Below are 15804 nucleotides of genomic sequence, written 5' to 3' on the forward strand. Positions count from 1 at the left end.
GGTTACACTCCCCATCGCACTTGGGCCTGACCTGGGGGCAAACTAGCCTCCACTAATCCCGCTCCTAAGTTGCGCGTAAAGTGATACCCATCCTAGGATGGCTCCCACTGCTTTTTCTCGTGTCACGAGGAAGGCCAGAAGCGCAACTGCCCACAGAGCGGCTGCCCTCCCCCCTCCGCCCCCCCGCCTCCGCGCCCAGCACCGCCCCGCCCCCGGGCCGGCCGCACATGCGTAGGGCGGCAGCGGTGACGGCAGCGGTGACGGTGGAGGTGAGGGTGACGCCACGGAGCGGGCTCTCGCGAGAGCCGGCGCGGCGCCGCGGCGGGGCAGGGAAGGGAGCGGGCAGGGGGCGCTGCGCCTCCCCGCCCGGCCCGGCCCGACCCGGCTCGGCTCGGCTCCGCTCCCCTCCGCCCCGCCCCGCAGTATGTGCCGCCGCCTCCGCCCGCGGGACGAGGGGCGGCCGAGCGGCAGGGGCCGGCGGGCCGGCGGCGTCTTCTCGCCATGAACCTCCACCAGGTGCTGACGGGGGCCGTGAACCCCGGGGACAACTGCTTCTCCGTGGGGAGCCTGCATGACCAGCCCTTCACGGTGAGTGCCCGCGCCGGGCCCGCGCCTCACCCGGCGCCGACAGCGGCTGCGTCAGGCGCGGCGGCAGCGGCGGCGGCGGCGGCCCTCGGAGCGGGACGGCTCGGCTCGCCCGGTAACGTCGCTGCCCGCCGCCGGGGGAGGGCTTCCCCGAGGGGCCTGCGGCACACCTGCCCGCGGCCGGCGGGCTGCCGAGCTTCCCGGAGCGGCGGCGGCTCCCGAACCCCGGGGGTGCGGGCGCGGGTGGCGGGGGCGAGCGCCGTGCCCGGCGGAGGCGGGCGGGCACGTACCGCGCCGGGGTGGGGGTGGGGGCGTCGCCGAGGCAGGAGCGTGGTGGCTTTGGTAAAAGGTTACGTAAACGGCAGCCGGTACCTGCCACTTTGCGTCAAAGGGAGCTCCGGCGCTCGCTGCCACGCAGGTGTGCCGCCGGAGTCCCAGCGAAGCCCGTACGGGTCACGGCTGCGGGAGGTCTTGAAGCGCCCTGCCTCGGCGTTAAGGTTTTGAAAGCACTTTTGTACGCCCTGTCCATGTTCATACTTGGGGTGGAGAAAAACCACTTGCGGTATTTAGCAAGGACTAAAGCTTTTTATTAGTGTCCGGGTTCCTCCCTTTCACTTTTGTGAACAAAGTTCCGTTGTTGTGTTTGTCTTCCCACCCTCCCTCTGAAAAGCACCCCTCCGGCCTTCCGTGGGAGAGGGGTGAAATAAGAGACAGCAAAGTTTTGCAGTGCACGTTTGAGTATTTTTAACCTTACTTTTTCTGGCCACCCCTAATTACAGCATAGCGTGGTTTTGAGTTTGATAGAGGAACGGTAGATAGAGATGCAAGAATTAAGAAACTAATTTTTTTTCTGTCCCGCCTGGCGTACACAGATAAATTCAGCTGGGCACTCGCAGCTTTGCTGCGCGGCAGCAGTGCAGTGCTGGAAAGGTGGGGTATGGTCGGCGTTCAGGGCGAAGCACCCTAGAGCCACTTCCACAGCGTTAGGCTGGCTTTGCAAAGTCCAGTTGTCTACAGCCTTGCCTGGTGACGGGCTTGCTTCCGAAAAAAAAAAAAAAGAACCCTGTAAGTAAGTTCATGTTGGAAGACTTCTTAAATTGCAGCAGTTGGGACTTCTGATCCCAGCTGCGCCAAACTTTCTGGTTTTACGTATCCAGAAACATTAAAGACCCACCGGTGATGGGAAACCATTTGCTAAGAGACAAGGAGGTTTGCTTTATAGGGAAATCACAGAATTGCAGAATCACTAGTAAGCTTTCCAAGTATATTCTTGTAAGTTTCCCGTTTTGGTATAATTTTTTTTTTTGAGAAAAATAATTTGAGTTATCAATGTCACTGAAGCCTTCTCCACCTGTTATGGCCTAACTTACCAAAAGTGTTGGAGCTCTAACACTTGGATAAGAGTAGTAAGAATCTCTTTTTGGGGAGAAAGGAATGATTGGGAAGTCTTGTTTTCAGTAACTGTTTCTATGGTTTCTTTTTTACAAGAGCTATTTTGACATAAATATAGTAACAGTGTTTCCTCTAGACACATTCATCTTGCTTCGTTTTGTCCTTTACCCCCGGAGGTTATTAATGGAATTCTTTTCCTCAGATTTAAAAATAACAGATATCCTCGACTGCTTCAGGGTTTTTTGGTTTTGGTTTGGTGTTTTTTCTGTTTTTGTTTTGTTTTCCTGCTACTCATTTTATAATGTTATCTTAAATTCTTGAGATTACCCAGAAGGATTAAGAAGTGAAAGGTACTGAAACTAACTTCTGCCTTTTTGGAAAGAAATGGTGGACTTAACCTATAGCAAATCCAACAAGAAAAACGGACACTTTCAATATCTGAAGTCATGATACAAGCATTAATAAGTAAAATACTGTTGAATGATATCTTAGAAATGGAAAAAACCCATGTCTCGGCAAACTTCTGTGCTTCCAGTTTTCGTGGCTGAGAACTCACAGGAGTTGATGTTTCAGGGTTATATACTGTGCAGTCACATACAGCATAGTTACCTTTGTCGGACAAGAGAACTTGGTCAGTAATGCGTTGATTTATTTGTTTTGATACAGTATGGCCCAGAATATTGTCTGATGTGCTGTACTAAATATTTAAGGTGAAAAGTTCTAAAATATGATGTTCTTATGCTAAAAATAGCAGATTCTTCTCCTAAACTCTGAAAAATAGGAAGCAAAACTTGTGAAAAGTGCCTGTACACACTGAATTGCATGCACCTTTTTGAATGTGTGCAGTTCCGTTTTAAAATGGTATTTGAGATACTTGTCATCCTAATGGTGTGCAGGTGGCAAAGGCTTCTTGTTCTGGCCTTTTTTTAGGATGCGAAGTGTTAAGTGGAGCTTGAGCTTCCTTAGAGAGAATGCTGATAAAGAGGTTTTGGCATGTCTTTTATTTATATATAGAAAAAGGCTCATAAGCATCAAGATATCATAAGAAGCATGCCTGTTGTTTATCTGCTGAGAGTGAGTGATAATAGCGTATGGTACACTAAATGAATGAGAACTCGGCCCTCAAAAGTCAGAATTTAACTGTTTACTCTCTATGTGCTTCTCCTGAAGTCAAATTGTTTTATTTTCCCTGTACTTGGCCACAGTAGACTACATCCTTTGCTTTCTTTTGTTGTTTTCAGATCTGAAATATTTGAGTAAAACCCCATTTGTTTAAGAAGCTGATGGAGTTCAAATAGGATACTGCTGTACTAGTTATTACTGAACCTGTGTTTAAGTTATTGAGTAAACAGCACTGCTGTGCCTTTTGTGATGGGCTGGCTTTGTGAAATTTTGCTTATTCAGTTCTGCTTCTGTAATATTTTTTTCTCTGGGTTTCTCCCCCTCCCAAGTATCAGAAGAGGGAAAAATAATCACTAAGAGCAAGAGCAATTCTACAAGCAGAAGTCCAAGACTGGTAGTGGAAGTTACAGAAGAGTGGTTGTTTGTAGGGGTAGAAATTTGGGAAAGAAAGATAAATTGCATGGTTTATTTCAGTGTGGCTAGAATCTTTTCTGGACAGATTTCTTTTCTGTATGCACTTAAACTCATCCTGGTCTTGAGACTTGCTTTGTACAATTGACAAAACTGTGAACTTCAAAGGTTAAGTTGAAAAGCACTTGGGGAATGTGGTTTTTTTGGGTAGTTTGGTCAAGATCACTCTGAATTTTCCAAAGATATTGGGTTATTATTTCCAGCTTCGTAACATTTTTTGATAATTAAAAGTGGTTTCTGTGGCTCAACAAAATTGTTACTAATCTGTCTAGAAAATATATAACATTTTAATTGTGTTTAGAAGTCCATGTATATCAATAGTCAAGAAAACTGACTGGTCATGAGAGTCACTCACGAAATTACACTGTTTACAACTGCTTCTTGATTATAATTTAGAAAAGGGAAGGAAACCTTTTTGATACTTCTTATTTTCCCCCCATGTTCCAGTTAAGATCTTCTGAACTTAAGAAATGAATTGGTTTTTTAACTGAATTAATCTTAAAAAAAAAAAGGAGGGGAATGAAACCTCTTTACACTTCAATGAAAAGTCCAGTTTGTAAGACTTGACTCTAAGTGCATGGCCGATCAATTTGTCACTTAAAGTAGTATATTCAAGTACTTTTGATAGATGAGCAAGTTGTTTGTTTTTTTTTTTTTCCCCAAGGATGATGAAAGAGTATTTCTTAAATTTAGTCTTTTAATTAAAGAAATAATTTAAAAAAAGACATTTAAATGTAATACTTAGACTAGTGCAAGTTTTGATACGATAATGGGGTTGGGGACAGACTAGTGCAAATTTATGTCTGCATGGTGACTGTGCTTCGTGATTTTGACCATTCTCTGCAAAGGAGAAAAATACAAATGTTATTATTACAGTATCACCTGTTTAGTAGATTTATTTGCCTTTAATTTTCATCTTTACTTTTCATAAGAATGACCTTTGTAAATTCTTCTTAGAGGAGGAACCAATGGGGAGAGGGGGAAAACGAGAAGTGAGACACAAGGGAATACTGGAATACTCCTCTCCCACCTGTTACTATTTGTGTTGCATATAAGCAGTATTTAGCCTTTGCAGACTGAGAATGTGTTATGTTTTTGTGCTCAATTCAGCAGAAGAAACAGGTACCTGATGTAATTAACAAAGGTTAGTTTTTCTGGTTATTTGGTAATAGTTTTTTGTTCCTAGTCTACAATGCTTTTCCTTGGAATAGTTTTTTTTTAAACCAGGAAATGAATCTTCCCTAAGGTATAAATGGTTGTAAAGGTCATAAGAATATCTATTGTAAACCTCCACTTTCAAACATGTGATAGAAATATTATTCAGCTATTACAGGATTTTTATAAAATATTTTTAATCAGTCAATGTGATTGTGAGCCCTGGCATCCTGAGCTTTGGGACTTGCTTAATTTAATTTGCAAGGGATGTAAGAACACTTGAGACCCATCAGTGATAAAAATGGCCTTGACGTGGCTTGAGAATTACCTCCAATATAGTAACAGAATCAGTTGCAAAACAAACAAACAAACAAAAACCTGCAAAAATATAGTGTGGGTTGTTGAGCGGGTAAGCTTCCAGTATAGCTATAGTGGGGAGAAGACATTTCCAAGTTATTGCGAACTGTTAAAAGTGGTCCCTTGGTCTGCTTTGGCTAGGTGGTTCTGTATGACCTTGGGCCCTGCGGAGAGTTCTGCAGTATCTCTCTGGTCTGTATGTTTGTCCCAAAAACCATGTGTGCACACACATACCGCTGCATTCACCTGTGGATAATAGCTGGCAGTTTGTGGTAGGTGTACTTGTGCCCTTCATGTAAGAGATGTAGGTTAACTAAAGTTTGTGCAGGTTGTGCAAAGTAATCTGTCAGTCCTTCTGTAGCTGTGGCAGGAACTGTGGCAAAAACTTTATATGTCAGTACATAGAAGAAATAAAGAAAGAGGGTTGAATATAAGGGAAATACATAGCACAGCACCTCTAAAGCAATTCAAATGTCAAGACCCCTGCTCATTTGCTTTTCTTCTGTTGAAAGTCTGGTTTGCCAGTACCGTTCTGTTTAAGAGTTGTGTATATCAGGCTTTCACTTTAGAAATAAATTAGAATAGTTAGTGTAATCGTCTATATTATTTTCTGGTAAAACTAACATGCTTTTGACACTCTGTTATTGTCAAAATATCTGTTTATCTTCTCCAAAGAAATATGATTTTAGAAATAAAAGCTGACATCTGATTAAAAGAATGGGTAGAAATTGTGTGAAAACCCAGTACTGCATGGAAAATCATTTGTTTTTACAGGTCTGAAACATCTTTCACTTCCTAATTTCAGGCTTGTTTTGCTATGTCAACAGCTAGTGAAATCCATGTACATGCAGCTTGAACTAGTTCTGTCTTGTTTTTTTGTGTAACAGGAAAACAAAGCATTGTTTAAACATTCCAAGAACATTATAATGTCAATGTTACCTACTTGTCCCGTTGTGCAAAGACACCTTTCCTGTAAATATTCTAGGACATTCTTAAGGTGAATGAAAGGCTTTTATGGCTTGCAAAGATCAGGCTTAGAGGCTCTGCTCGCTTTAAAAAGGCATGTTGGGGTTTTATTATTATTATTTTTTTAAATATGTATTTAGGAATTCTTTCCTATTTGAACTGTATAACAGCATTTTGTGCCCTCCCCTGCCCCTCCCCCCCCCCCAACCCCCCCAAGGTAGTGCTGCCAGTTAATGTAGACAAAGAGTATAGATATGAGAAATGTTATACTTTGAAATTGGTTCTGGTCTTACACATAATAGAACAGTTTAATTACTTTTTTTCTTAGTTTCCATAGCTTATAAAAATGCAATCTCAGTAGCTTTTGTCAAAATGGAAATGAGTGACATGCAAGCTATTGTGGACAAGTCTTGCAGTAAAAAGTAGGTAAAAGTTGACTGGTAGGCAGAATTAATTTTGTTGTATCTGAGAGGCTGTTAGCGTATAGAAAATATCCCTTACTCCTGAGTACTGACTTCCATTATACCATACTAAAATACCTCATACAGTTTTCTGAGGTGAAAAAAATACAAGTCTAAAATTAGTCCAGCGGTTAGGTTTGTGCTTTTGTTTTAGAGAAATGTCTTTGTAGGATGTTACTGCTTAGAAACCTCATTCAGAACTGGAGTCTGGGTTTGGATGCGTGTGTACGAGGATGTGACTTCTCTGCATGGAGACAGTCTAATGGACGAGTTGCAGTGGGGACAGCAAAGAACCAAAAGAAGGACACCATAGGAGGAGGGGAGCATTCAGGTTCCCCTCCCAAAGTGTCTGGTCAGTGGGAGGTGTAATGGGATTTGGGTGGTAGGCAACGGCAGAAAGGGAGTCTGTTGCAGTTTCATTTGCCAGACAGCTTAGTTATCAGACACTTCTGATCTTTGAAATATGTAGCTTCCTTCCCATCTGCGTCCCTTGCCTTTTGTCTTTGAAATTGTGGTTCTCCTGCAGGCGAATGTTGACTGAACGTCAAAAATATTGTCTAAGTCATCATCCTTCTTTTTGGCTATAGTTATATTTGGAAGCTCTTTGAAAATGGTGGTGTGTGTTTTTTTTTCCTTCCTACCTCTTTGGGGACAGATAAGCTCTACTGGCTTATGAGCTAGTCAGTGGTTCTACATCTTACTGGAGATTGGGATGTCAATGTGACCAAGTATGATCTAATTCATCTGAATAGACAGATGTCAGAAGGGGATATTTTTCTCCTGAATGCCAATTTTTTTCAGGTAATGTAGAGAACTACCAGAACGTAAGAATGGAATTAATTTTTTTTTTCCAAGAATAAGATTTTAAAAGGGCACTTGTATTGGGTTTGTGTTGCAGGGTTTTGGTAGCAGGGTAGCTACAGGGGTGGCTTCTTGAGAAGCTGCTAGGAGCTTCCCCCATGTCCGATAGAGCCTATGCCAGCTGGCTCCAAGACGGACCTGCTGCTGGTCAAGGCCAAGCCAGTCAGTGATGGTGGTAGTGCCTCTGGGGTGATATGTTTAAGAAGGGGATAAAACATCCAGGGCAACATCAATTGCCGCCAGAGAGAATGAGAATATGTGAGAGGAACAACCCTGCTAACACCAAGGTCAGTGTAGAAGGAGGTGGGAGGGGGTGCCCCAGTCACTGGAGCAGAGATTCCCCTGCAGCCTGTGGTGAAGACCATGGTGAGTCAGGCTGTGCCCCTGCAGCCAATGGAGGTCCATGGTGGAGCTGATACCCACCTGCAGCCTGGCGAGGGCCCCATGCCAGAGCAGGTGGATCCCTGAAGGAGTCTGTGACCCTGTGGGAAGCCTGCGCTGGTGCAGGTTCCTGGCAGGACCTGTGGCCCAGTGGAGAGAGGAGCCCATGCCGGAGCAGGTTTGTTGGAAGGACTTGTGACCCCATGGGGGACCCACAGTGGAGCAGTTCGTGAAGAACTCTAGCCCTTGGGAAGGACTCACATTGGAGATGTTCATGAAGGACTGTCTCCCTTGGGAGGGACCCCATGCTGGAGCAGGGGAAGAGTGTGAGGAGTCGTCCTCCTGAGGAGAAAGGATTGGCAGAAACAAAGTGTGATGAAGTGACTGCAACCCCCATTCCCTGCACCGCTGGAGGGGAGGAGGTAGAGAAAATTGGGAGTGAAATTGAGCCTGGGAAGAAGGGAGGGATGGGGGAAAGGTGTTTGAAGATTTAGTTTCTCATTACCCTGCTCTGATTTGATTGGTAATGAATTAAACTAATTCACCCAAGTCTGTTTTGCCTGTGATGGTAATTGCTGAGTGATCTCTCCCTGTTCTTATCTTGACCCATGAGCCTTTCATTATAGTTTCTCTTCCCTGTCCAGCTGAGGAGGGGAGTGATAGAAGGGCTTTGGTGGGCACCATTCATCCAGCTGGGGTCAACTCACCATTGTACTTCTCTCACACCCATCCTGGTCTGTATTCACAAGTGCACTTATAATTAGTTGTTAGAACTGAGAACCACTAGGACGAGAAGATGTTCCCCAACTTTTCCTCAGAAAGATCAACCCCAATTTGACAAACTTTTAAATACACAGCGTATGAAGTTGTGCAAGAAGTGAGTATTAAACATAAAATAATAGCCATGTTTAAACATAGCAAAAGAGTGGAGGAGCTATAGCTCTTGAAGAACTTATATTCATAAAAGAGAAATTTTCAGGAAATGGCAAATCTCGGATGCTTACATACCTCTTCAAGCTACTGCTGCCCAGCACAGCCCAGGTTAGCAGGAGGTAACCTGAGTTCTAATACTATTTTAAGTCCTTGTTCCTGATACATTGATGAACATATCAGCTCCTAAAGATTCTAGTGTGTAGTGTTTGTAGTTACTTCAGAGTTCTGCTGGTGCAAAATGCCAAGTGTACTCAGGTTTTTTCTCATATGTTAAAACTGGTTGAGTTCTTGATCCCATTTAAAATGGTTAGTTTACGAACTTCGGGATCACTGCTAATGTAACATCTTACTATGTATGTATGCTAGCTCATACTCACAATGGTGGAAATATTGTAGTGTTGTGATGCTACGTGATCTCAGGCTTGCCTGTGAAGCTAGAAGTGGACAGACCTATATGGGAGAAATCTCCCATATAAATAAACTGCCCAAAGGCAAGTTTATTAAGTGCTGATGAGGCCTAGAGGGGCATACAGAAAAACAGGTGGGCTTCGTACTGTCTTTGGCATTTCAGTCTTCTAAAGACATTTTTAATAAAGCCATGTTATCTCTTTGAAGTGAAGGACTGGGCTTTAAAAATTTTTTTTCTTAAAATTGCTTCCATATAGTACACTAAATTCAAGAAAATGGCTTTGGGAAAAATTGTATGTATGGTACTCCTGAATAACCTTTGCCTGGTGGGCTAGGGACTTAATCAGTGAGTCACCAGGTGAGATGGTTTTTAACTAAAGAAAAAAATGTTCTGTGAGGAACATGTCCAAAGTCCTTGTCATTGCGATGTCAAAATAATCACTTTAACATTTGAATAAAAAAATAGTACTCAATCTCCTGTTTTGGAATGAGTTTTAAATTAGACTGCTTTGGAGCCTGCGGTTTAATATGTCAATTTATAATAAATGCTGCTCTTTTGACAGGAGGAATTACACTGCTTGAACCTCCTCTTGAAGCTGAAGAGGGGACAGGACAGGAAGGGGCTCAAAAACCTGACTAATAATAAATGATCATAAATATATTGTTATATATAGTCTGCCGAAGCATTCTAGACACCATTTCCTTCAATTATGAGGTTATTTTAAGGGTGGCTCGTGGTCTGCTCATTGGAAAGTAATAACTGAATATTGGCTGAGAATGGTGAGCACAGTCTTCTGGGTAAGATTGTTTTGTGGGGAACCCTTTTGTGGGGAAAATTGTCTTTGGACCAAAATCCCCATATTTTTAATTTTATTTATTTATTTTGATGTATTGTAATGGTATGATAGTCTAGGTCTAGCTTGGCTGAAAGTACTCTTTCATGTGAAACACCTGAAAACATGATCATCAGATTTCAAATTTGTAAATCCAGCATTCAATTTTTCTGCTTTTTTCCAAGTCAAAAGTGTTTTTAGTTAATATACTAGAAATCAGTAGGGTTGGTTGTAAGGCAAGAACATTTATGTCAGTACATGGAAATCTTCCATCTGCAGTTTTTGTGAGACTGTTCTACTCTTAAATCTTTTGACCAATTAAAATGTTGTGTTTGGCCATTTTATTGTTCTCTTGGTCCCTAACAGAATACTGGTTTTGTGCTCTTAATTTTGTTGCTGGCTTCCTGGCTCTAGCTTTTTGACAGATGTTCGTTCCTTATTCTAGGAGTTTCAACCTTGAATGCTATGTTGTTATGCTTGTTGGATGATTCTGCTCACTACCGTTTCCACAAGTTTCTCCGGTGTTCAGTCTTTCTCTCCATTTTAATCTGTGCTCAGTTTTTTAACAAAACTTGCATAAAGATAGGAAGAAATTTTGCCTCGGACATTGCAGTACTCATTCAGCTGGCTCTGTGTTCGATATATCAAATTACTTAGTAGCAATATAAATTTCAGAGAAAATAAAATCAATCCATGGAATGCAAGTAACAGGAGACTTGACAAGTCTGAAAGCACAGCTTTGCTTTTCTGTAACTAAGCTCATTTCGTTACCCTTCTGAATTTTTTCCTTTACTAAACTTCTTACTAAATGCTTTGTATTGGTTCTATTCCCCCTTTTAAAAAATTTATTTTAAATGCCGCTGTCTCCAGTCTAGGAAACATATTACTTTTTCCTACTTTGCATGAACTTTGTGCTTCATGCTTTTTCTTTTCTCTAGATGTTTTCATAACTCCATTGTTTTTTGCCTCTTCTGTTTTGAAACATCGTTTGCTTGTTACACAGGCATTGTGATGCACCTCTTAGCATGGAGGAAGAGTAATTTGCCACTCATGTTGCTTGATTTAAAATGTAGACCTCTGTTTGATCTCTGCAAATACCTCTGTACTTCTGTTTATAGTGTTCTACATGGATAGGGTACATGAACTATGTTTCATACTTCACCAATATGCTGTAAATAGCTAAAGCTTTACTTAATTCTTCTTTGTTTTTTCTTTTTTTAGGCATATGCATCAGGATGTGATATTGTGGTACTGGGGACTGACTTTGAAAGATTACAGATAATCCCTGGAGCAAAACATGGAAACATCCAGGTGGGATGTGTGGACTGTTCAATGCAACAGGGGAAGGTATGTACAGCAGTGTTTCTAATAATGTTCTAGCCATTAAGTTAAGCACCTTCTCAAAAGCATGGATACTTGTAAGTTAATGCACATACAGAAGAGTGAGTAGTAAAATGGCAGATTGCTTCATGTCTTTATTTGTGGTAAGCAGCACAGAGAATGTGAAATACTAACTATAGATATGACATTGTAGAAGGTATGTAGGGATGTATGGGAAGGTATAAATATGCACAGGGCTGCATAGGGGAGATAGTCAAATTCTTGCTAAATGGTGAGTAAGGTGGAAGCAAAGGTAATTTATTCACTATGGCTTCACACTACTGGGTGTGTCATTGACATGCTTTGACATGTTAGTGCCTGGCAGCAGATGAATACTTCCACAAAAATCACTTTCACGTCATCCAGAACAATGGCACCCCTTTAAGCAATTCATAAAGGCTTAAAATTGTTCTTGGACAGGGTTTTGCTTGCTTGAATTCTCAGCTTTTCTTTCTCTATGTAGGTAAACTGGATCAGAAATGTTGTATTTTGGATACTATTAGGTTTCAAGTCCTTTTTACAGAGGTCTGTCTTAATTGTTCTGTCACAGTGAAAAGTAAATAACCAGGTAACTCCTTCCATTAGGATGTCAGTGTGATTAAGCTACTCACCAGTTCAGTAGGAACTGTGCCTGGGTACGTGTTGGCTCATCTGAGAGGGTGCTTTTATATTGTTGCTTCCTTTATCCTTATTCCTAGTGAGGAGATAACGTGAGCATTCTGCACATCACTACAAGCCTTAGGAGTTGATGAGAGCTTTGGTTAGATTCTGGTCTCCATCTTGAGACAAGACCTCTGCATGGAAACCAGCTTATGTTTACATGTGAAGTCATGATGGTGATCCCCAGCTGCTCTCTGTTTCTCCTTTTTAATGTTTGAGTGATGAAGTCTTGCAACAGTAGTGAAGGAACATAGATGAAAATGAGGAAGTTTTCTCTGTCTCTCTCTTACCTCATAGCCTTAAAGCCTGCATGTGTTTCTCCATTGGCTGCTGTTAACTAGAAAGCTTTTTTGAGTTCACTGGCTATGTATTAACAGATGGTGAAATACACATGCAGATCACATATCATAGTTAATCTTATAAATATTTTCTGCAAATGTGGAAGGTCATCTTGACTGCACAATAGCAGTTCTGTCTGCGTTTAAATGATAAACTGTACTTGAATTGTAAATTAACACACACACGAATGCATAAAATGATCAAGGCTTTAGAATTTTTTTTACTGAAGTAGACCTCTGGTCATTTTGATTCTTCAGGTTGGTACTGTTTGCTGTTAGCAATTAGACTAGATATATTTGCAGAGTGGTGAAATAAAAGCAATGAATGGCTAGGAATTTACTTACTGACTGGACTGATCAATATGTTTCCAGTTCACTGTTGCAAAGATGGAATTTTTTCTTAAAGTGTCTTCATCAGTATTGACACACAGGTTTCTCTTCAGTTTACCTCCAGATTATTCTTTGTTGATTAAAATCTGTAGGAAGAAGCAGAATGCAAATAATGCAGCTTATTTAGGCTGCAAATTTGAACCTTTCTAGAATGCAAGTTCTAATTTGTACTTTATTAATTATGTACATTTTTAGTTTTTTACTTTACAGAGAACTGCTATCAAGCACTTTCTCCATAATAGCTTGCCTTTACTCTCTTTGAAGGATCTCCATCATTCTCCCTTTGGATGACAGAATTGATTTGTAAAAGAGTTTTCTTGTTATTAAAGTAATGAGTTGAAATTTTTCTCCATTCTTGCCCCTAAATCTAATTCTAGTTTATTGGGAAACTAGTGTCTTGTGAAGCTACTCTGAAGTAGTAATGGCTTATAAGGTCATGTATGACCCACCTCTCCCTTGGCTTTGAAGGGTGGGGGCAACATGGCACCATCTTTTCCAAGTCTAGTTTTGGAGATAAACTTAATTCTCTGTCTCTGCGAATGAGATGAGGTGAAGAAAATGTATGAGAATTTTTAATCATCCTAGGAAAGCATGTATATGTATGTTTATATTTATGTGTGTTTGTATGTGTACGTATATAAACTTTTTCAAAAAGTCTCCCGTGGGTTTGCAAGGACTAGTTTCACAAATACAACAACTTAACCTTAGGCCCCTGAATCCAGTCTCTTGCCTTTGGTTGTAGGCAACTTGGCAGTCAACAATATATGTGTATGTATTTTCCCCTTCCTCTAGTGAACATAAGAATTAAGGCCAAAACTTTTAATGATAACCTGACAAAACTTTGTTTTCATGGTTTGGCTTGTACAAATATCTAACAGGGTAGAAATGGTCCTAGCTTCAGGTCTTTTTGAAATGTTTAATCAAAGTTGTTTGCGTATGGCTGATGACTGCAGGTTTTTGTTGTTTGTTAGTAGGCAGTCTGTTAGTAGGCAGTTTTTTTTAAAGGATCTGTGATTGTTTTGTTTTCTGCTCTTCGGTAGTGAGTGATAATGTAATGTAGTATAAGTTACAGACCTTTTGCTGAATGAGAAAAATGTTGAGGGTTTCTGTGCAATATGGTGGCCTAGTGGAAAAAAACATAAGTGAAGCTGTTTGGATTATACTAAAACTTTATAAAATTAGAAGCTAATGCTACCGGTTATATTCCTGCTTTGGCAAAGTTGTTGCCCAGGGTCTGACGCTTTATTCTTATCTGGCACTGCAAGAATTATAGTCATAGAATGTTTTGTGTTGGAAGAGACCTTTAAAGATGATCTAGGCCAACCCCCTCCCTGTCGTGGGCAGGGACCTCGGTCACTAGATGGTGTTGTTCGAAGCCCTGTTCAACCTGACCTTGAATGTTTTTAGGAACAGGGCATCTACAACCTCTTTGTGTAACCTGTTTCAGTGTCTCACCGTCATTGAAAAAAAATTCCTTCCTTACGTCCATTCTAAAGCTACTTTCCTTCAGTTTAAAACCATTACCCTTTGTCCTTTCACTATAGGTCCTGGTAAAAAGTCTTTTTCCATCTTTCTTGTAAGCCCCTTTCAGGTACCGAAAGGACGCAGCAAGGTCTGCCTTCTCTCCTCCAGGCTGAACAACCCCGACTCTCTCAGCCTTTTCTCATAGGAGAGGTGTTCAATCCCTCTGACCATTTTTGTGGCCCTCCTCTGGACCCTCTTGAACAGGTTTGTGTCTTTCTGATGCTGGGGACGCTAGAGCTGGATGTGGTACTCCAGGTTGGGTCTCATTAGAGCCAGAGAATCGCCTTCCTCACCCTGCTGGCCACTCTTGATGCAGCCCAGGATGCAATTGTCTTTCTGGGCTGCAAGTGCACACTGCCAGCTCTTATTCAATCTTTTGTCCACCAGTACCTCCAAGTCCTTCTCCACAGGGCTGCTCTCAATCCATTCATTCCCCTAGTCTACATTGATAATTGATACAGGGGCTTGCCCAAGGTGCAGGACCTTGCACTTGGCCTTGTTGAACTTCATGAGGTTCATAAGGGCCCACTCCTCAAGGTTGTTAAGGTCCCTCTGGGTGGCATCCCTTCCCTCTAGTGAATCAGCTGTACCACTCATCTCAGTGTCATCTGCAAATTTGCTTGGGTGCACTCAGTACCACTGTCTATCATTAGGAATGGCTGTAACCTTTCTCTTACAACTCAGTAAGGCTTCTCTGCACGTCCTATTTCTAATAATAGGACTTGGGACTACAATGGACATTTGGTTGAAGTCTGGGTGATTGTTGTGGTAATTTCTGAAATTCTTCAACACACAAATTTGCATTATTATTTTTGGCAACATGCTGCTCAGTGAGGACTAGTGTGAGTGGCTGGATCATTGTGGAAGCCTGTGGAAGCTTTCAGGGGGTAGTAGTTGCTCTGGACACTTACTTGTTTAGCATTTTGGCATGCTAATGTTAGTTTGTCTTAAAAACCCACTAAACAATAAAAAAATGGAGGAACTTGGAACAGGAAAAATCTAATCAATATGAGTTTACATAAATTTGCAGTTGGGGTGTGGAATGGAATTACAAGAATAAAAAGAGTAAGTGCAGTAGTTAAAGAGAATTAGAGAGGGAAAGTATTAGATGTAAGTAAAAAGTTTTCTTCAGGTATTTTGCAACTGTGACAAAATTATTCTTGGCATTTTGGGGTCAGGCTGATGTTTAGGTTGTTAGTGTGGGAGAAATTTGTTTAACCTTCTGGTTTTTAATGCAGAGTTTCTTGTGAAGCTACAGATACATGGATTTTAGGATCTGTATGGACCTGTATATTTGTACAGATCATGTACATCTGTAATTAACTGATCTGTAACAACTTAGGTATGACAGTTTAGTCCTTTTGTTTTTTCTCCTTAAAGCTGTAGCGGCTGATATAAAATCGAAATGTATTTTATAAGGTAACTCTGACTTTCTTTGATGTTGTTAAAGGAAAACTGAATACTTTCTGAGCTAGAATTTCACAGAAATAGGAAACTGACTATTACAGCATATCATAACTGTAGATGTGCTCCTTTTAACATCAGCATCACATCAGAATGCAGGATGTCCGTTATGCGTGACCTATG

The 15804-nt window shown here is 41.5% G+C and overlaps 1 protein-coding gene across 2 annotated transcripts in view; it reads left to right on the plus strand.

The window, feature by feature from the left end:
• The first annotated feature begins 300 nt into the window (after positions 1-300).
• DMXL1 (Dmx like 1) overlaps positions 301-15804 on the plus strand; it is an 87530-nt gene continuing 72026 nt past the window's right edge. The window contains exons 1-2 of one of the 2 annotated variants that reach the window (XM_075079263.1): positions 301-588; positions 11147-11272. In XM_075079263.1, coding sequence (XP_074935364.1) covers positions 502-588; positions 11147-11272 — 213 coding nt within the window. In that variant the 5' untranslated portion in view covers positions 301-501. The remainder of the gene's footprint in view (positions 589-11146; positions 11273-15804) is intronic. The other variant, XM_075079264.1, reaches the window with a different exon arrangement.

Source organism: Phalacrocorax aristotelis, chromosome Z (genome assembly GCF_949628215.1).
Source record: "Phalacrocorax aristotelis chromosome Z, bGulAri2.1, whole genome shotgun sequence".
Classification (NCBI taxonomy): domain Eukaryota; kingdom Metazoa; phylum Chordata; class Aves; order Suliformes; family Phalacrocoracidae; genus Phalacrocorax; species Phalacrocorax aristotelis.